Raw genomic sequence first — 19952 nt, 5'->3', positions numbered from 1 at the left:
AAATTTCAGTTCAATCGGTTGAACATATCTACTTCTTGTGTTGCAAGATTCCACCTGAATAAATATAGGGACATACAAAGTGACATAGTTACATTGCAAATTAAATAAAAGGGTTAATACACTCCGTTAGGGTTCCCTAACGGAGTGTACACGTAGTGCCATGAATAGGGAGAAGTGGAGAAATATCACAAAAGCCGCAACAAGCATAACAGATGATCCATAACCACGACCACGTCAGGAGTGTACGACTGAGAAGAAAAAAAAAAAAACAAAAAAAAAAACAAAAAAAAAAACATTTTTTTTATTGATAAGAGAAACCAATAACATTAACGGTCTTCTTCAGCAGATTCAGGCGTGTTACTATATTGTTGACACGAAATTACACAACCATCAAATAAAACTCGATCACGCAATCATGAGAAATATATGGCTTTTAATTGTAACCATCTTTGCAATTATCGAGAGTTTAGGCTGTCCGCACACGCATATTCTAATCATCCTTCAGGTATTTAAAAATAATTAGAATTATTTTTCTATTTAATTCATAAGATTTTCTAATTTATTCGCTTTAAATAAGGTACAAATACGCGACAATCGGAAAATATTCTTTCTGTTAAACGCAAATCACAAAATAAACTTGCCTGAATTAATAAAAAGAAAATACTAATGTTACTTAGTACATATGTATAACAATTAAATAATTTCTTCACCAACACCACAAATGAAACCATTTTACAACCTTTAATTTAGTTTCACCCTGTTGTTTTACCTGCCTCGTCTGTGTGTAATCATGTCTTCTTAGAAGTTCTTCGTCTTTGCGTAATATGACAATGTAAGTAGGTACACAATAATGTACATGGTCATAAGGTATACTGAAACATATTATGATTGTGATCGAGTGCTGATGAAAGGAATAAAAGTATATATGTATAATTAACCAAACGAAAAACTTTTAATAAGTGAACGAGCTGACCAGTTCCCCTCGGCAGCATCCGTTCACGAGTTGACGCGTGAGTCAGCCATCGCTTTTTAACTTTTGAAATAGGTTGGGACAAGTGTGCGCTCATCCTTTGTGGCCATACGTCAACCCCACCTTTCGCAGTATACATAATAGATGGATAATGAGTACTGTTGGTATTTCATCGCGTGTTCGTTTGGCTTTCGAGATCTCTGAAAGTATTTTTTATCCGATTTTCCCCGCTGTTATGTTTCCATTATGCATGCACAACTCTCGTTCTTTTAAAAATAATTGCATCTTTATTCGTTCGAACCCAATAAAAGTGTTGTTTTATTGTACGAACTGATGAAATTGGTTTCAGTATTTATGTGGCTCTAAAAGTGATAGATAGACACTATCGTTCATAGCAGTTACGCATGCCTAACAGCGGAGTATGGATCAATCACCCATGATTCTATCTGATATCTTCAATCAAACTATTGATTAGTGTTGTAATATTTTGTATTAGGTTAGTTGCCGTCACGCCCAATGAGATCTTCTTATTCTATGGGTGCCTCTCTAACTAGTGAAAGTTAGCGATTAGCATGGTGAAGTCCTTCTTGTCCTTCGGTCGGCAGAACAGCTCAGCTGCGCTCGCTATCCCGGTCCATTCTCGGATGTTCCGCAGCCAAGATTTTTTCCTTCTTCCAACCTTTCTCTTCCCAGCGACTTTACCCATCATTATTAGTTGTAGGAGGTTGTATTGTTGATGCCTAAGAACATGACCCAAATACGACACTTTACGACATTTTACAGTGGACATGAGTGTGCGTTCTTGGCCAATTCGCTGTAAGACTCTGTCATTGGTCACTTTCTCGGTCCAGCTAATAGATATGAGATACTTTATACATATTATATATTATATTACATATTATTTATTATTAGACAAAATGGCAATTGAAAGGATTTTCAATTGCCATTTTGTCTAATGTCAGTGGGGCGCCGGTTAATCAACGTCAACTTTGACACCCTATGTGATTGGTCCTAATATATTTATTTAATTGGCCGAGAGTATGTTAGTATGAGCGTCAGATGGCTGGATTATTCCATATTTTCTGGGTCACAATTGGAACTTTCCGAAAACTTGATAACTTGGTTCGCCGGTCACTCACTCTATACACCGCACCGTTCCAATAATTTGCTGGTTACTCTATGGAAAATTGACGATACTTAACCGACATATTTTTGGATCACAACAGTGTAATTTATTTACAAATACTTAAGGCACTCTCGGTTTTACTGACGAGTTATTCCGGTCAGATCCACAAGAACTGATCCGAAAGGGAATACTTATATATTTTTTAAAATGATTTTATATTACGTTCTGTACGATACGTTTTTAGGACAGTCGACAGCAAAACTGTTTGCAGTTTCTTTTATCTTTTATTTCGTTGGTATTAAAGAAAGATTCAATCTTGAAATTAATTAGTCACTGCTATGTGAGGTGCTGGATCATATTTTCTGTGCTTTTTCTTGTTTACTATTTTCTAAAACTCTTGTCAAGTAATGTTTGCCTAGTACTTTGTTATGAAATACTTTTCTCTTTATCCGCAATAAAAATACTAAATTATTAGAATAAAACTCTGTGACCACCTTAAGGATCTATGACGCCACAGATACTGCAGGACCGGAGACTTCCTATTGGTCTTCCTCCACAAATCAGATTCGTCGAGTCGACACGAAGAAGAAATTATACTTACATATTATAAAACAAAGCCTCTACTGTGTCTATATGTCGCTGATTCCTGAGGAAGGTTTATTATATTCCTGAGGAGTATAATTCATTATGTTTATACCCGAATAAAGCCGGAACGGGCCGCTAGTTTAAAATAAAATGAAATAAAATATTATTACAATATTTTTACATATAAAATTCCTTCAACAGTGTTTACTGTTGAGTAAACATTCCTCTTATATAGAACTTTATTTACAAAATCTGCGGCAACAAATCCATTCTAATGTTTATACACACTTGTTTATCCGACAGATAAAATTTTATGCGACCCTTCGAGTAATTCGGCCAATTTCCAAACGAAAAGCGTACTATTTCCTCCTGTTTATGGTAAACAATATAAGAAGGACTATACTTATATAATAATTACTACTAATATATACATATAATAAATCTGTATCTCTGTCTGTACACACTTTTTAGACAGAAGCCAAAACTTTTTTTTTTGGAATTATTGTCTGTCTCTCTGTTTGTTTGTGTATCACGGAAAAACGACTGGATGGAATTTGATGCGCTTTTCACAGTTATATAACGAATGGTCTAACTTAAAATCTGGTACAGGTTTCGTCGAGATTGCGAGAATAGGAGATTAGGAAAAAATCTCTATAAAAATATGTTGATAATTAATAAATATATCAAATGAACAATTATTTAAGCGAAGTCCATATATTTTCTTCACTTGTCGTGTAGAAGTAAATACAACAGTCATATATTTATAAGTAATAAAACAGTGTAGATAATTCGACTTTCATTATTAATTAAAAATAGTTTTTAAATAAATACGCGGTTCAACTGATATATAAATAGTGGCTGTTGGTCTGTAGTAGGATTTATCGCGCATGTATTGAAGGTAGGAATGCTGATTTAAGAAAAATCGTGTTTCAAACAAATTGAACATAACTGTACAAATCTCAGAGTTTCACACTTTTTAGATTTGTACCGGTCCCTGTTTTACGTAGACTATAATTAACCATATATATATAATAGACTATGTTTTAATTGTAGGAATTATGATATATATTTATTTTATATGTAATTTAGATAAATAATTTCAAACTTACGATTACGTTTGAAACTTCGTAATATTGATTTGAATAAAGTATTTTACTATCATTTAATTTCCATTGTTGCTACTTAATAAAAAAATAATAATTTATTTGAAATTTCACAGAATATATTTCTAGGAAAATGATCACACCCAAGATCTTTTCTTTTTTTTTTGTTTTTTATTATTTATCTAGCAGTTGTTTACAAATAACAATATTAAAATATACACAAAAAATTGTAAATAAGTTTGTATAAATTTTGCTATTTCCTTTTGCGCCTTTTTGTTTTTTTTTTTTTTCATCTTAAATTATGTATCTATTATTATAAACCAAAACACACTGAAATTTTGCGGGCAACTAAATAAAAAAAAATGCCATTTGCCATATTTTCTATCAAATTTTAAAATACCTACGAAACGAAATGTTCATACAATTTTACCATCTTTGAAACTCACATTGAAAATTAAACACGAAAATATAATTTTTAAGCCTCAAATCAACTTTTATTCCCCACTGCGCAGTGCATCCAAGCGTTCAAGTATAAAGACATATGATCGCATACATTTCTGCATTTGCCGTATAAAACTAAGTGCGCAACAACTTGCGCCGATTTAATCAAGATTAAAAATTAATTTTAATCAGTGCACTAAGTGCCAGTGAAGTGACAGACACTAATCAAACAAAATGAAGAACGCGTTTCTATTCACCATTTTGCTGTTTGGAATCGTTAAGTCAAGTGATATTGATAATGAGGTATGATGTCATTTCTTTCAACCATTTATTTCAATCAAGTTCAGATTCATTGTGATTTAATTTCGATTGATATGTATTGCTATTTTTAACCTTTACTAAATAAAATTTGTTTGTTTGTTGTTTGTTGTGGGTTTTTTAGCCTAGCAACAAAATTTGTATCAAATTGACATTTTTTGTTTTTGATCTTGTCTCATTTAGAGCCTCATTATGTCGATGTTATTTCATAGCCTATAATATATAATAAAAAATAAAACTAAAATTCAATTCTTCTTCATAGTCGGTATTCCTCATGGCTGAGGTTCGTGGTTATTACGTGGAATGAAACACACACAACAACTTTCTTGGTATTATTAATGGAGTGGTTTGCCATTGCCTTCTCCATTTCACACACAAGTTAATAAGAATCAACCAGTGTGCAGGTTTCCTCACGATGTTTTCCTTCACCGGAAGTAAGTGGTGGTCGATGAAAACTACTATACGTGAGTAAGATTGGTACACAAACTCATGTGGCACGAGTAGGATCGAACCTGGGACCTTTCGATCCACAGGCGGGCGTCGACATCGGTCTAGTTTTCTATTGACCCTCAAGATTCGCCCAAAAAAAAATTATCAAACATACATTTTTCACGTAATATTAATAATATATGAGAATATTTTATTATATTCATATATACGTATAATGAGAATTATATATATGTGGAGAATTAATTATACTAACAATAAAATTTATTATATTTCGACGGTAATATTCATATTATGAATATAATAAATAAATATAATAAATTTTATTGTTAGTATAATCGACAATCAAAAAATACAAAAATACAGCCAGTATTCATTAATATTTTTATAAGCTTTTATTTTATTTGTTACTAGTGTCCCGTCGCGTCTTCGCTCGGGTAAAACCATAACAAAGAAACCTTGCCTATGCTACTCCTGAATGTTTCGTTTGAAAATTTCATCAAAATCGGTCTAGTAATTTCTGAGTTTATTCTATAAAAATAAAAATACAAATTATTTCTCTTTATTCCTCATATTAGTATGGGTAGTATGGATTTAGTTTCACCTGTCCTAATGTTTGTCTGTCTGTAATAAAATCATCCAAGTTAAACACCTTCCGCTTGTCCAAATTTTCACCTCACTTCAGTTAATCATAAGCTTGACCTGATAGTGCACCTAGGATGGGCTCTCAACTTGGGAACTCCTCAACAATTTAATACACAGACATGTTTTTTTTTGTCACACGTAACAATATAACTTTCGGGCGACAATGAAAGATTATGACAAAAATTTCTTTTTTGCAATAAAATTTGTTTTAGTTAATCCTTACTAAACACTATCCGTAGTGTGACTTATTAATTGACAGTAACAGCTGATTTTAAAGTTGATTCGTTAATCGTTCAATACCATTTAGTGTTTTATTCACCGTTAACCGCTTATAAGGAATCGGGTGTTATGCTTTCACGCATCTCCATAGAAAAGAAATGCGCAGACAGTTTTTACAACGTTTTCATATTAGACACGCGATGAAAATGTTAACGTGAATATTTGCTTATCTTAGTATTTCTTCAAGAATGTTATTTTCTTCATATTTTACTTCACTTGGGTGAAAACAACTACATTAGACACCTAAAGTGTCTTTAGCAGGAATCACATCTTTCTCGCGATCTTTAGGTGAGAATGGGATGAAAACCCGTGCAAAATTCAAATTCAAATCATTTATTCAGAAATTAGACCTTCACAGGCACTTTTTCTCGTCAATTTTTATATTTGTAGTTATCTCTCACAAGCTACAAACTACTGGCATTTCGGAACGACCAAGCTTTCGGAACTGCTGAGAAGAAATGCCGAAAGAAACTCATTTGAACAGTGTTGGTCCTATCATGCCAGAAGGGCTTACCATTATTGTTTCTTACAATATTTTTTTCTAATAATATATAAAAGTACATAATGTATATAGTCAAAAAGTATATCAAAACAGGTTATGATTGTGATCCGAGTGATGATTATAATATATATATCGATGTAAAACACAATTAACTTACATAAAAATAAAAATAGTTGTGTGCGTGCAGTAGTTTATGAGTTTATCGTGAACAGACAGACGCGGCAGAGGTTTTATAATATGTAAGGATACTAGTTGCGCCCTGGAGCTATGTTTCTGTGATAATTTCAATAATTATAATTCTATTCAATTTAAATCATTTATTCAGAAACCTTCACAGTCACATTTCGCGTCAAATTTTATATTTAGCTTTGACCCGGGGCTTCGCTCCGGTGGGTATTTCGGAATAAAAGGTACCCAATGTGTTATTCTAGGTTATATTCCGTGTAGTAGATTTTGCGTGAAAGAGTAACACACATACACACACATCCTCACAAACTTATTATTTTCTACCCTTGTACTAAATTTCATAACAATCCGTTTAGTAGATTTTGTGTGAAAGAGAACAAATATACACACATACATCCTCACAATTAGTACGACGGCAATTTTTTAACTACAAAGTACTACTATTTCTAAACGACCGCTGCTGAGAAAAAATGGCGGAAGAAGATGCCAGAAGGTCTTACCATTATTGTTTCTACATAATTTATTCTAATAGTAGGTCTCTCTCATTTTCGCGTATTCTCCCGGTTGCATTCGGAGCTGGACGCCCCAAACCCTGGGTTAGCGTAGAAAAAATGCCATTACATTAGGAAGATTTGGCTATGATTTTACAACCGGCTGCCTGCCTGACGTCAACGCTCTTTGGGAATACTATAATTCCCTATCAGCAATTAAGTTAAGTTACTTTTTTATTCTTTTGTTAAATTAAGACTTTGTGTCCCTTAGTCTATATATATAGAGTGGTACTATACTAGGGCGGAAGCACACGCCGCCGGTCTAATAGTAGGTACCTAAAGTACAAGGTTAAAAAGCTTAAGCTTCCTAGATCGCGGCCTTAATGTCATTAGTTTTGAAGTAATCGGGCGGTTTAAATGCTCGCGTCGTAAACAAAACCGAGTTAATTACTGTTTTTGAGCGGGTTGCACCAATCAACTTTGACATTAACTTTAACCAGCGCACCGGCCGTCCGTCGTTTAGATAAAATCCTTTGCGTTTATCTGCGCAGGTTAAATTTAACATCAAAATTGATTGGTGCAACTGAACCCTAGGAGTTACGATCAAACAAATCTACTCACATGAAATAGTTTTAGTTGGTGGATGAAGCGTATGTAACTGCTGTGGGGAATTGAGTTTGCACTCGTGTTGAAAACACACTGATGAAAATTTGCATTCGAATCATCAGACATACATTCAATAGAATGTAAACTTACCGAAATTTATTGCGAACTAGCTTTTGCTCGCGGCTTCGCCCGCGTGAATTTCATAGCAAAATCTCAGTAGTTTTTTAATCTCGTATACTCTGTAAGACTGGTAAACATATATGATTCAAATTCGCATTTTTTCTCATCTTTAGTTAAATTTTTTGTTCCCCGCTGCGTGTCTCGTCCCACAAACTTGTCCAATCCCGCTTCCTGCTATGTAATGTAAAGTAGATATCCCGTACCGTTTCCTACATATTGTGCCATCATGTTTTTTGCTATGTGTCCCGTCCTGTTTCCCACTACGTGTCTCCTTCCTATTTCCCGCTCCTACTCCCACTCCCGCTTTCTGCAACGCGTGCCGTCCCAATTTCCATGACGTTTTACGTCCCGGTTTTTTATTAACCACAAACGTAAATTAAACATTTTTTGTATTTACTATTACTGTTATTTACTACAAAAAGTAAGTGTGCCAATTTTCAGCTTTTTATCTTGAAAATTGTATTAAGTCCCATACAATCTTTCACAAGGTTAATTTTCAGAAAAATCTGCAACACGTATTCATTACTTTGTTGTAAACAGCCAAAATCCAAATTTTCAAGTCACTAACTTCAACGGTGTAGAACTTTCATATTTACAGTTTTTCACCCCTTTCACCCCCTTCGGAGTAGAATTTCCAAAAATCCGCTCTTGGTGCTCACCTACACTCACCTACATGCCAAATTTCAGCTACCCGCCCAGCAGTTTTTCGGGTGTAAAGAAAGAAAGAAAGAAAACATTTATTTGCCAAAAACATGAGTACAAATAGTCAAAATGAATTAGATCTACACGTTTTACCGAATATAGGTATGCAAATATAAATAAATAAAGAGGAGAATGCTATCCACTACAAATCCAAAACAAAAAAAGAATTATAATGTACTTATACTAGCCCTAAATTCTATCCGAGTCTATCATTAAAGAAATCATTTATAGTATAATAACATTTATCAGTTAATAAAGACTTGAGGTGCTTTTTAAATAGATTTAAGTATGTTGTCTGTCAGTCAGTCAGTCAATCAGTCAGTCAGTCAGTCACGGAGTTTTATACTGATATATTGTTACATACTGCGCCCATTATATCTATATCAGACTTTAATCGATAAAAACAATTTGTTTATATTCTGTTTACACCTTTCTACAAAATTTTTAAGTAAATCGGCTCCGTGGATTGTTATTTCAATTTTCCTACAGGAGGAGGAATGTCTGTAAGATGTTAACCCGGGATTCTGAGGTATTTTTGATTCATAATTAGTTTTTCAATTATCCTACGGGAACCTAACCTTTTTCCGGGATGAAATGTCTATAAGATGTTAACCCTGGATTCCGAGGAATTTTTGATTCATAATTAGTTTTTCAATTATCCTACGGGAACCTGACCATTTACCGGGATGAAATGTATCTAATTTTCCTACTGGACCCTCTCATTTTCAGGGATAAAATTTCTATAAGATGTTAACCCGGGATTCGGAGGCATTTTTGATTCATAATTAGTTTTTCAATTATCCTTCGGAAACCTGAACATTTATCGGGATGAAAGGTATCTAAGATGTTAACCCGGTATATAAGGTACCTACATACCAAATTTCAAGCAAATCGGTCCAGTGGATTTCATTTCAGACAGACAGACATATAGACAAAAATTTTCAAAACTGTATTTTAAAGAAGCTAACTTAACTATATCTTTAAAGAAACTTAAATATCTTTAATCATTTGTGTGTAAAAGTCAAATATATTTTACATACATAAATAACATTTTATATCATTGCGGCGAAATTATATACCTATATAAATCATTTTTTTAAATTGCGACGACCTCGGTGGCGCAGTGGTAAGATTCTTGCCACTGAACCGAGAGGTCCCGGGTTCGATCCCCGGTCGGGTCATGATGGAAAATGATCTTTTTCTGATTGGCCCGGGTCTTGGATGTTTATCTATATATGTATTTGTTATAAAATATAGTATCGTTGAGTTAGTATCCCATAACACAAGTCTCGAACTTACTTTGGGGCTAGCTCAATCTGTGTGATTTGTCCTAATATATTTATATATTTATTTATTTATTTATTTATTTATTTATTTATTTTAAATTGGAAGGGAAGAATATTTTTTTTTAATAGTAAGTAAATTAGATTTATACTTTTTAGCACGAATAAAAATACATATTATACAGTAATAGATAACACCACAAAATTACGTGTGCATCATATTAAGTTAATTAAAGAGTTTCCACAACCTTGACCGCCTTTTACGGTTTCATAAAATGGAAAGAATGAAACGGATGTACCTATATTTTCACTCGTCGCCACTTTCTTACCACGGACGGTGTCAATAACGCAGGTATCAATTAAACACGGGAAAAGTGTGAAACTAGGGCACCTACTCGCGTAGCTAGTCTATTAAGGCGAAGTTCTGTTTGAAATTTACTAAATTTTTGAGTTACGTATTATGAATGTTGCGGCAATAAACGGCCTTAGTTTAAATTGTAATTTAATAAAGAGTGGCAGCACATGTTACTATACGTGAAAAGTTAAATTAACCACTCAAAAGTGACATAATGCCTGACATACACATAAAATAAAATAGGCAAGTAGCTGACATGCATTGTGCTTTGTTATATACTAAACAACAGGTATTGAACGCGCACATACCTTTTTTATTTCCCAGACGTTTCGGACCTGTGTAACAAGGTATGTGCGCGTTTAATACCTGTTGTTTAGTATATAATTATGCAACGTGAAAGTTTAAAAGTAGTTTAGTACAAATTAATATGATTTGTCTGCTATTTCGGCTCGAAAATAATTAGAAGAGTAAAAAACAGAAGTTCAATTTAGCACTATATACTAATTTGTGTTAACAAAACTTATTTCATTTCTAAGCGATTCCTAATAAGATCTTTGCTAATCCTACTAATATTTATACATGCGAAACATTGTGAGGATATATGTGTGTATGTTTGTTACTCTTTCACGCGAAATCTACTGGACGGATTGTTATGAAATTTGGTACACGTATACCTGGATACATAGGGTACTTTTTATCATGAAATTTCCACGAGAGCGAAGCCCCGGGTCGTAGCTAGCTAGCATAAATGATTAATAAATAAATATAGTTTTATTAACATGATTTAGGTTATTTCGTATACAGCTGCTCCTTAATAAAAAGTAGACAAAGAATCAATGAACAATTTATGAGTAATTATTTTACACTTCACTTCTTACAATATTCTTCAACTGCATCGCATAATTATTACGAAGAATAAACGAGAGTTCATTTTATTCTGGAAATCCCAGAACAACTAATTCCTCTATTATAGATTTTATTAACTTGAACAATTTTACATATCAACAAATCTAAATTATTATTATAAAGAGGTTAGCGTTTGTGAGTTTGTATGTTTGAGGCGGGTAATCTCCTAAACTAACGAACCGGTTTTAAAAATTATTTCACTATTAGAAAGGTACATTATCCAAGATTGCTATAAACTATATTTTATTTCAAAATTCCCACGGAAGCGAAGCCCCCGGCAACATCTATTGAGGTGATAAAAACAAAGCCAATTGCTGGCAAAACACAGGTAAACATAACCTCAATTATTTTTCTCTCAATTCCAGACCAGACCATCAGAAGAATCTCTAAAACGCGAACTGAGCTACAAGTGCGCAGCGCGGGAGACGTCATCATGTATCGCGTACGAGCTGGTGGGATACGTGGACAGAATGCTTCGGACGGCGGCCGTGCAGCTCAGCGATGATGTCATGCTGGTTGATGAGAGGTAATCTTAAATACTTGGGCATTGTACTGGATAGATCACTAACCTTCGGGAGGAACTATCAAATTGTTAACAATAAGGTGCATGCTCGCAATAATCTCCTGCAACGCCTCATTACTACAAAATGGGGAACATCACCGCAAGTTGTGCGTATCACTGGGTTGGCTCTAGCTTTTTCAGCTGGCGAGTACGCGTATCCTGTATGGAGTCGTTCTGCCCACGCAAAGCTAGTGGATACGGCTTTAAATGAAACCTGCCGGATCATTACGGGTTGCCTGAAACCGACCCCGGTAAAGCTGCTGTATGCACTGGCTGGCATAGCGCCACCGCATGTTCTTAGGGCTGTGTCAAGTTCCTCAGAGAGGACCAAAATGGCTACTGACACCCGGCACCCTATGTATGGGTACTCCCTGTGCCACAAAGGCTAAAAAGTCGCCATGGTTTCACCAACTGTGTTCAGCCTTTGTCCATGGAGCCGATCAAAAGCGAGGTGCAACCTTTGGAGTGAACGAGTCTCTCTTCCAAACCCATTTGTGCCACCAGTCGAGAGCCTTCCACCGGGGCATAAAGTGCCATGGCCAACCTGGAAGTCCTTAAATAGACTTCGGACACAGGTTGATCGGAGCAAAGAAAATATGTCCAGATGGAGAATCTCTGACGGCACAGATATGAGCTGTTTGTGTGGTGCGTTGCAAACAATGGCCCATTTGACTACATAACCTGTGTGTCCAAACAACTGCACGCAGGAGGACCTAAATGGCTGCCACAATTTTAATAACTAATTTCTGGGCTGCAACAATTTAATGTTACCATTGAAACGCTAAGAAGAAGAAGATCGGATACCATATAACAATTATTGTTAGCATTGTGTCTTAATTATTTGCGATCGAGGTACAGATCAATTTATTATTCAATCATTTACAGCTAAAATTACCGATTCAACGAAAAAAAAAGCAATATACTTATACATTTACGACAAAACCACACATTACAAATTGAAAATTACGAGCCGCCAAATTTCATTTGCAATTTATCAACTGCGCCTGCGGTTTCATCGGCAGCAAATGAGCTCGAATCAGCAGTATTGAAATAATACTGCTTTTTGTTGGCACTGATCTTTATTATGTGTTGCTGGATAGAATTTGTGACATATGCGTAATAACAAGGACAGGAGCAAACCTAAGTAAGGTTTCTAGGCTTGTTCTTGTCATTGTCATTACGTGAAATGGAATAATAGAAACAAATTTTGAATAAAATCAATTGATAAATTTAAATAAAAAAAATTAATATAAGCCTATATTTGAATTTCGCAATATTGTTAAAATAATTAAATGAAAGCCTTAATTTTTTAAATAGTACAAAATACTATTAAAGGAAACAAAAAGGTACCTAATTATTATCTATACTCCATACAAATACATACACTCTATAATAATATAATTATAAAGAGACAAGATTTGTATTTTTGTTTGTAATGAATAAACTTCAAAACTACTGGACCTTCGGAGGGACATAGGCTACATTTTAATTATGGTTTTACCCGAGCGACCTTACCTAACTTAGTAAACATTAAATTTACGTAACTACTAGTAAATAATTTAACATATGAAAGATAATAGTTTATATGGCTGGTTAGATATAAATGTAAAAAAACATTTTATATCAATTTATAGCTGAAAATATGACACACAAATATCCTCTGTCCAGCATTTAAAATACCAGGTCTCTCTAACGACTGATTGCTTGTCATTCACATCACAATGGAGAAAAAATATTGAATTCTCATAATGTTGATTTTAGAGTTCCATTTCGAACAAAATGAAGCGGTAATTTTTTTTTAATTTGACAAAAAGCTAAGTTTTTTTTTTCAATTATGATTATCGTGTTCTCCACTCCAAAACCTTGCCAAATGACCACGAGAACTACATGCTCGATAATACCTATTTCATAACTTTCTGTTAAAATATTATATTAAAAACTAACAGATAAACTAACTTTTAAATAAACCTTCTTTGATTGGCTAGTTAGCCACATTCAACACTTGGTGAAACAAAATTTTTAACCCTATCTGTGTGATATGTTACATTAAGACTATCTGATACTTTATCAGCAGGTCCTAAAGCCTTACAATTATCTATTCCAGCAACGGAGCAGCAGCTGAGATCGAAGTGAAGCCTGAAACTTTAGCGCGAGCGGGCACTACACTCGAAGACCAAGCTCAATCAGTTATCACGAATAAACTGTGGCACTTCGCCACCACCAGGTCACTGAGGTACAGGCTCTTCGACAACGCCGACCTGGTCATCGCTGGTAAGGAGGACAGCGATGGAAGCCTTGGAGTTGGTAAGTCGCCTTCGATTTGTGAAGTTTAAATTCACTGCATATATATATGCAGCGAATTTAAATATTTGCGAGATCTTTATAGATCAAGTTATATTTTTTCTTTTCCTTCAACAAGAATTGGAGCTAACTTGTGGTATCATCTGAAGGCAAGCCTTTGAATGATCATATAAATACTGTGATAGATAGATTGTATTACTTCTTTATTGTTTACTCGTACTATGTCTATATTTTGTTTACATGTCACTAGATGGCGATATGTGAGATTATTATAGTTATAAGAATGTGTTAGTTTTTTGGCTTAACTTTTTAATGATTATACGTCACATTTTAGAGTTTATATTTCAATTGCCTCTTGCGTATTTTTGAAAATCAGTCGATTGTTCAATTGCTCCATTTTCAGAAAAAACATTATTACAACCCTCTTTTCAAACATAATTTCAGGTGTTTCACTGAAAGCACCCAAAGCAATCGAGACCGGTAGGGGCAGGAACAAGAACTTCGGCCCGTTCCTGGCTGCAGCAGCCCTCAAGTTCGGTCTCCTCGGAGCTCTTACCTTCAAAGGCCTCACTTTGATGGTTGGAAAGGCCCTCCTCATTTCCAAGATTGCTCTCCTCCTCGCCACGATTATTGGATTGAAGAAACTGTTCTCGCATCAGGTAAATTGATTTTACAATAGTGTGAAACTAATCTGGTTAGGGAGAAGTAAAAGATGTGCCGCTGCTTCTACTCTCACGCAAAAAAGTCAAACAAGAGGAAAATTGCTATTTACTTCATATTATTCTCATATAGGCAAGGAGCTATCAAGCTGTCACTATGTAATTTCGATAATACCACCAATACCACTACCTTCCGACCTTCAAGTTTTGCAAATCTTGGCTCGTTATGGGATACTGTATCTGTAACTAACAGCTGAAATATTATAGCTTTAAATACAAGTTGTTTTTCAGCAGTGTTTGACGATGAAATAGATCAAGTATTTAGAGAAATTTATTAGCCAAATATCGTAATTTCGTTCTCCTATCCAAATTTACCGAATGACTGGGGGGCCCTATTCCCACGCAATAGATTTTTTCGCTTGAATCGCTAATCGAATAATTCTATTTTATTGTAAAAGTTCATATTATATTTTATCAATTTCTCAGTACCATGCATTCGATGAATTCCCACTCGAACTGGCAACTGGGGGAATTGACAAGAAATTACATACCGTTTGAACGTTTTTAAAAGGGCTTTGGCAGCCTTTGTAATGACCATCTAATAATAAGCTCTATTATATTCATTTGGCAATATTTGATGACAAAACTTTTTTTTTTTTTCAATACATACTTTGAAACTGTTGCGTAATTATAATAAATATGTTTTAAACTTCAAATATAAATATTTCATAAAGATTAATAAAAACGGAACGCACCATTGTTTTGGTTTTGCTGTTCTAATTATAATTTTATCTCTTCTTTTACAAAAAAACGCGGTTTAACATACAATACTAACAAATAAACTAACAAATGCAAATTTTTACTTTCACTATGTTACACTTTTCTTGTGACTTGCCAAGTCAAACCTTCATAATTCGACTACTAACTTTCAATTCTATTGTACTGGAAGCGTGCGAGCGAATTTCGATCGTAGGACGATAGAACTTTTCGATTGTGAATATCATGAGAATAAGGAAAAAGTATTCCTTTGAAAAAAGTTCCAGTTTCGATTTTCTTTACGAATGTAAACTTTCTTCGATTGTACGAGAATTGCGGCCATGATAGGCGTAATTTTATGTTCTTATTTCGTCATTTGTATGAATAAATGATTTCGAAGATGTTTTGTTTTATCTACCAAGCATAGATACATATTTCGAAAATTATGCCTTTATAATATTGATTCATTATATAGAGAAATAGAATTTAACATGTTAAATAAACATAATAAATACAAGTACAAATCACCAAAACAAATCAAATGTAAGATCAAATTAACAAATCCCTATTTATTAGCTGCGAAGATCACAATAATATTGTTTATCAGATTTATAATGTGGGTTATTAATTACTGTGTTTCTATTTATTTAACTTCTTTTTAGATCATGACCACGATTTAGCTTAAGTCTTCCTAATTGGATAAATGGGCACCTTAATCTCTTTATACATAACTAACCGCTCGCCCCGACTTCGCTCGGGTAAAACCATAATAAAATGTAGCCTATGTCATTCCTAAATGTTTAGCCTATCTCTGTGTTAAATCAGTTTATTCATTACAAACATAAAAAATGTTTTCTCTTCATAATAATAATATATAATTACATACAGCAGAAATTAATTCTTTAAAATTTTCATTATAGATATTTTCTGCTTTATTTTCTTAGAAATGTTATGAAAATCAATTTTTACTTGTATTAAAATAAATTAATCGTAGCTGCTAAATAATATCCTGTAGCAGTGTTTATTTTTGTCGAAATTTGAAATCTGTGTTATTTCGCCCAGGGCTGAAAGGCTTCGAATTTCAATAAACAGGATGGATTCTACAAAATTACATAATACCATAGGAATCAAAATTATATAATATTTTGGTATTCCGTATTAACTAATTAATTAATTAATTAACCTGTCGTTAATTATCTATTGTTGACATAAACATTTATTCATTGGTAGTAAGCTGCTGTGTTAATAAGTATAGTTATTTAAATATGTGAGGGAGAAGCTGTGTGAAGGTAGCACCAATTACAGAATAAGGTTTTTAAAAAAACATTTGTTTTTGACTTGAAGTATTTAGGGCTATTGTAGCCCTATGTTCAGTTTATTATCTAATTATCGGATAATGGAATATCAGACGAGAGTTAAACTGAGTTCAGGTTAAGTAATTATTACAACGATGTTAGCCGAGTTAAGCAATATAGTTCGCAGATGTGGGTTAAGATTAGTGATAAATAAAATAGTATGATACGACCTCTCTTTCTCTCTTTCATTTGAGAGTTTACCTGGTTTCTTCCGCCGTTAAAGAGCGTTGGAACCCAGGGTTTCTTATTTTTTTTATCTAGGGGCTTACCATCATCTTATTTGTTCATCATTTGTTCCATCGACTTAACTTTTTAGTATGAATGCGGTTCATTTTTGGTTCCTGAACTGAGTTGCATTGTAATCGTTCCGTAAAAGTTGATGGTAGGCCTACTGCTGTGATTGGTGGTATTTGATTTACAGTTACTTAATAGTATTAAGCTTTAAATGTAGCTTTAGTGTGAAACTATTTGTTTTATGCAAATAAAGGAAAAAGGGAACCACTGAATTTTAACTTTGCACTTCGTCAAAAGTTCGGTTATCCATACTATAAAGAGAAAAGATTTGTATTCTTGTTTTTTTGTTTGTGACGAATTATAATGATATTTGGCACAGCGAGAGACGAAGCCTTCAGGAGTGATATAGGTTACTTATGGTTTTATTCGAGCGAAGCTGGGGCGGGACGTTAATCACATATATCGCATCCGATCCGAATGTTGTGTGGATACACGGCCTTAAGGCTATTCTGTATTTAATATATTATTTCGTTTGTCAAAATTATATTTACTTATTTAAGAGTTATTGCATAAAAATATAATTTTTAAAGTACTATTGTCGACCTCGGTGGCGCAATAGTAAAGAGAACCTCTCTGAATCCTGGGTTGAGGTCCTGGGTTCGATCCCCGGTCGGGTCATGATGGAAAATGATATTTTTCTGATTGGCCCGGGTCTTGGATGTTTATCTATATATGTATTTGTTATAAAATATAGTATCGTTGGGCTAGTATCCCATAACACAAGTCGCGAATGTACTTTAGGGCTAGCTCAATCTGCGTCGATTGCCCTGATGTATTTATTATTTTTTACTATCGTGAATTGCGTACTTAGCTTCAATTGGCACAGCGTAGCACAGATCCTGTCGAGACCGGCCTTAAGAAAAGATCTCCCCATTAGCTTGCATTCCTGTCATTTACCTATTCTAATGATATTTAATTAATAACCTTTACTTTACTAATTACTTTCAGGGCAACAGCGGCGCATAAAAGGCTGAAGTTTTAATAGGAAATGAGATGGAGTTTAACCCGGCTTAAACCCTAGTTAATTTAACCTGTTACCCACCAAAACTAATCAGGCTTTTCAATGGTTAAAAAATAGTAACGTGGAAATGGATTTTTGAAATGGTCGAATGAAACGGATTTAAGAAGTAGTCAAAGATTTAAATGTAATTTTTATCACTTTTTAACAAAAAAAGTAAATTGTTACCTTGATGGTATGTTTAATTTGTAAATTCGTTGTATAAGGTAAATACTATGATTGTTACTATGACAACATTAAATAATTATTAATACCTTATACAATTGGTATAGATATTTTTTTTCGAAAAAGTGATAAAGTTACAAAACAAGTCAACAAGATACCAAAGCAAAGGAAAAAAAAACATTAAAAATATTAAAAAAAAAATGTTCTAGCTTCTTTATTAAATTTCATTAATTAGGTACATATTTAATGTAAATAGCACTAATTTGTTTGTTGTTTTTGTACTAACTTGTACAATATAGCTGGTTTCGCATTTATACAAATAACTTAGCCTTATTATAATTTAATAATTTATTAATGTACTAACGCGTATTTATTACGGATTAAATGAAATTATGATTATATTTATATTTATTTAATTATGTATCCCCTACTCCCTATACATGATGGGTATATAAAAGTTAAAAAAACTTTTTTTTTACTTCCGTCACAACATTCCGTTTACGTCTTCTTAACAATATGATACAGCTAAATAACATGTGATTTTTTACGGATAACAGTACCTTCAATATGTATTTTTGATTTGAATAGTTTTTAGTAGCAGTTTTCAGAAATATGTGTAACTATCTTTACTCGTGGAACGTCACACATAAGGTTGCATCAGTCAATTTTAACGTTAACTTTGACCTGTGCATATAAAAACGCAGAGTATGCATTTTTATCTCAACGACGGTGGCGCACAGGTTAAAGTTAACGTCACAGTTAGCTGGTGCAACCCACCTGCGATTCTCTTCTCTTCAAGTGCTTTCATTGCTAACACCGGCGTCAAATTTCAAGAGTCGCCTAACCACTTCATTTGACAAATTCTATTTGCAAAGATGTTTATAACCATATTATAATAATAATCTTCCAAAAACCATACTAGATTCGCATTTTAATGAAAAAAAAAACAAATTACGTAATAAAGTACACTCAACATATTCCATAATATCCATACATATTTCATATACAGCTCGAAAGTCAACTGTCGATAGAGCTCGATAGATCGATAGTTGAAGAAAAAGCAATAGTATCCCTAATAGAACAGTTATCCATAGTATCGATATTATCGATAGGCCTATCGATAGTCAAACTGTCGATTAGGTCGGCAATGCTAATTTATTTTAATATTTTTAAGTGTTAAAGCGGTAAGTAGGTATGTAAATTACATGCTAACAACTGGGCTCTTTTTTACATAAATTTAAATTTACATATTGTATTGGCATATTTAATAATCAGTGATAAAATGCAACATGGTCCAAAACTAATCCTGAATACGTATGCTAAATCAGCATCCTTATACCGCAGGTACGTGACGATTGAGCCAAACAGTGCTTTGTAAAATACATTTTGTATCCAGGTCACAGATATATGTATCTTCAACATAGCTATTAGGTACGTAGGGAGCAAATATCTGGCTGTGATCTGGCCTTGGAAAAATCGGGTCAAACCAAGAAACGATGGCTTGAGATGAAGAATGGTTTGACCAACTAGGAATATCGAAGACCGTGCAAAATTTAGAATGGAAAGTAGGAAAAAGAACAATAGCGTTCCCAAAGAGGGTTGACTTGGCAGTCGTAGCATAAAATCAAAGCTGAATCTTCAAAATTGTAAGGTTTGTTTCTTTGTACGCCACAATTGTGTGCAAATGGGAGCATTGAACATTAGTGAGAGACAAAAA

At 33.7% G+C, this 19952-nt stretch overlaps 1 protein-coding gene across 1 annotated transcript; it reads left to right on the top strand.

Annotated features, from left to right (window-relative positions):
* Positions 1-4339: 4339 nt before the first annotated feature.
* Positions 4340-18636, top strand: Osi3 (Osiris 3). The gene is made up of 5 exons (XM_053763815.2): positions 4340-4528; positions 11491-11651; positions 13792-13991; positions 14433-14647; positions 18001-18636. Exons 1-5 carry the CDS (start codon positions 4460-4462, stop codon positions 18016-18018), a joined length of 663 nt encoding a protein of 220 aa, XP_053619790.1. The 5' UTR covers positions 4340-4459; the 3' UTR covers positions 18019-18636.
* Positions 18637-19952: the final 1316 nt, after the last annotated feature.

The sequence above is a fragment of the Plodia interpunctella genome, chromosome 24 (assembly GCF_027563975.2).
Source record: "Plodia interpunctella isolate USDA-ARS_2022_Savannah chromosome 24, ilPloInte3.2, whole genome shotgun sequence".
Classification (NCBI taxonomy): domain Eukaryota; kingdom Metazoa; phylum Arthropoda; class Insecta; order Lepidoptera; family Pyralidae; genus Plodia; species Plodia interpunctella.
Note: the sequence above shows the minus strand (reverse complement) of the source record. Positions and strands in the feature narration are given on the sequence as shown.

Excerpts from the sequence above, each read along its gene's own strand:
- Osi3 (XM_053763815.2), top strand. The coding sequence starts at position 4,460 with ATGAAGAACGCGTTTCTATTCACCATTTTGCTGTTTGGAATCGTTAAG. Across the intron at positions 4,529-11,490 it reads CAAGTGATATTGATAATGAG|ACCAGACCATCAGAAGAATC; the intron begins GTATGATGTCAT and ends TCTCAATTCCAG. Across the intron at positions 13,992-14,432 it reads CGATGGAAGCCTTGGAGTTG|GTGTTTCACTGAAAGCACCC; the intron begins GTAAGTCGCCTT and ends ACATAATTTCAG.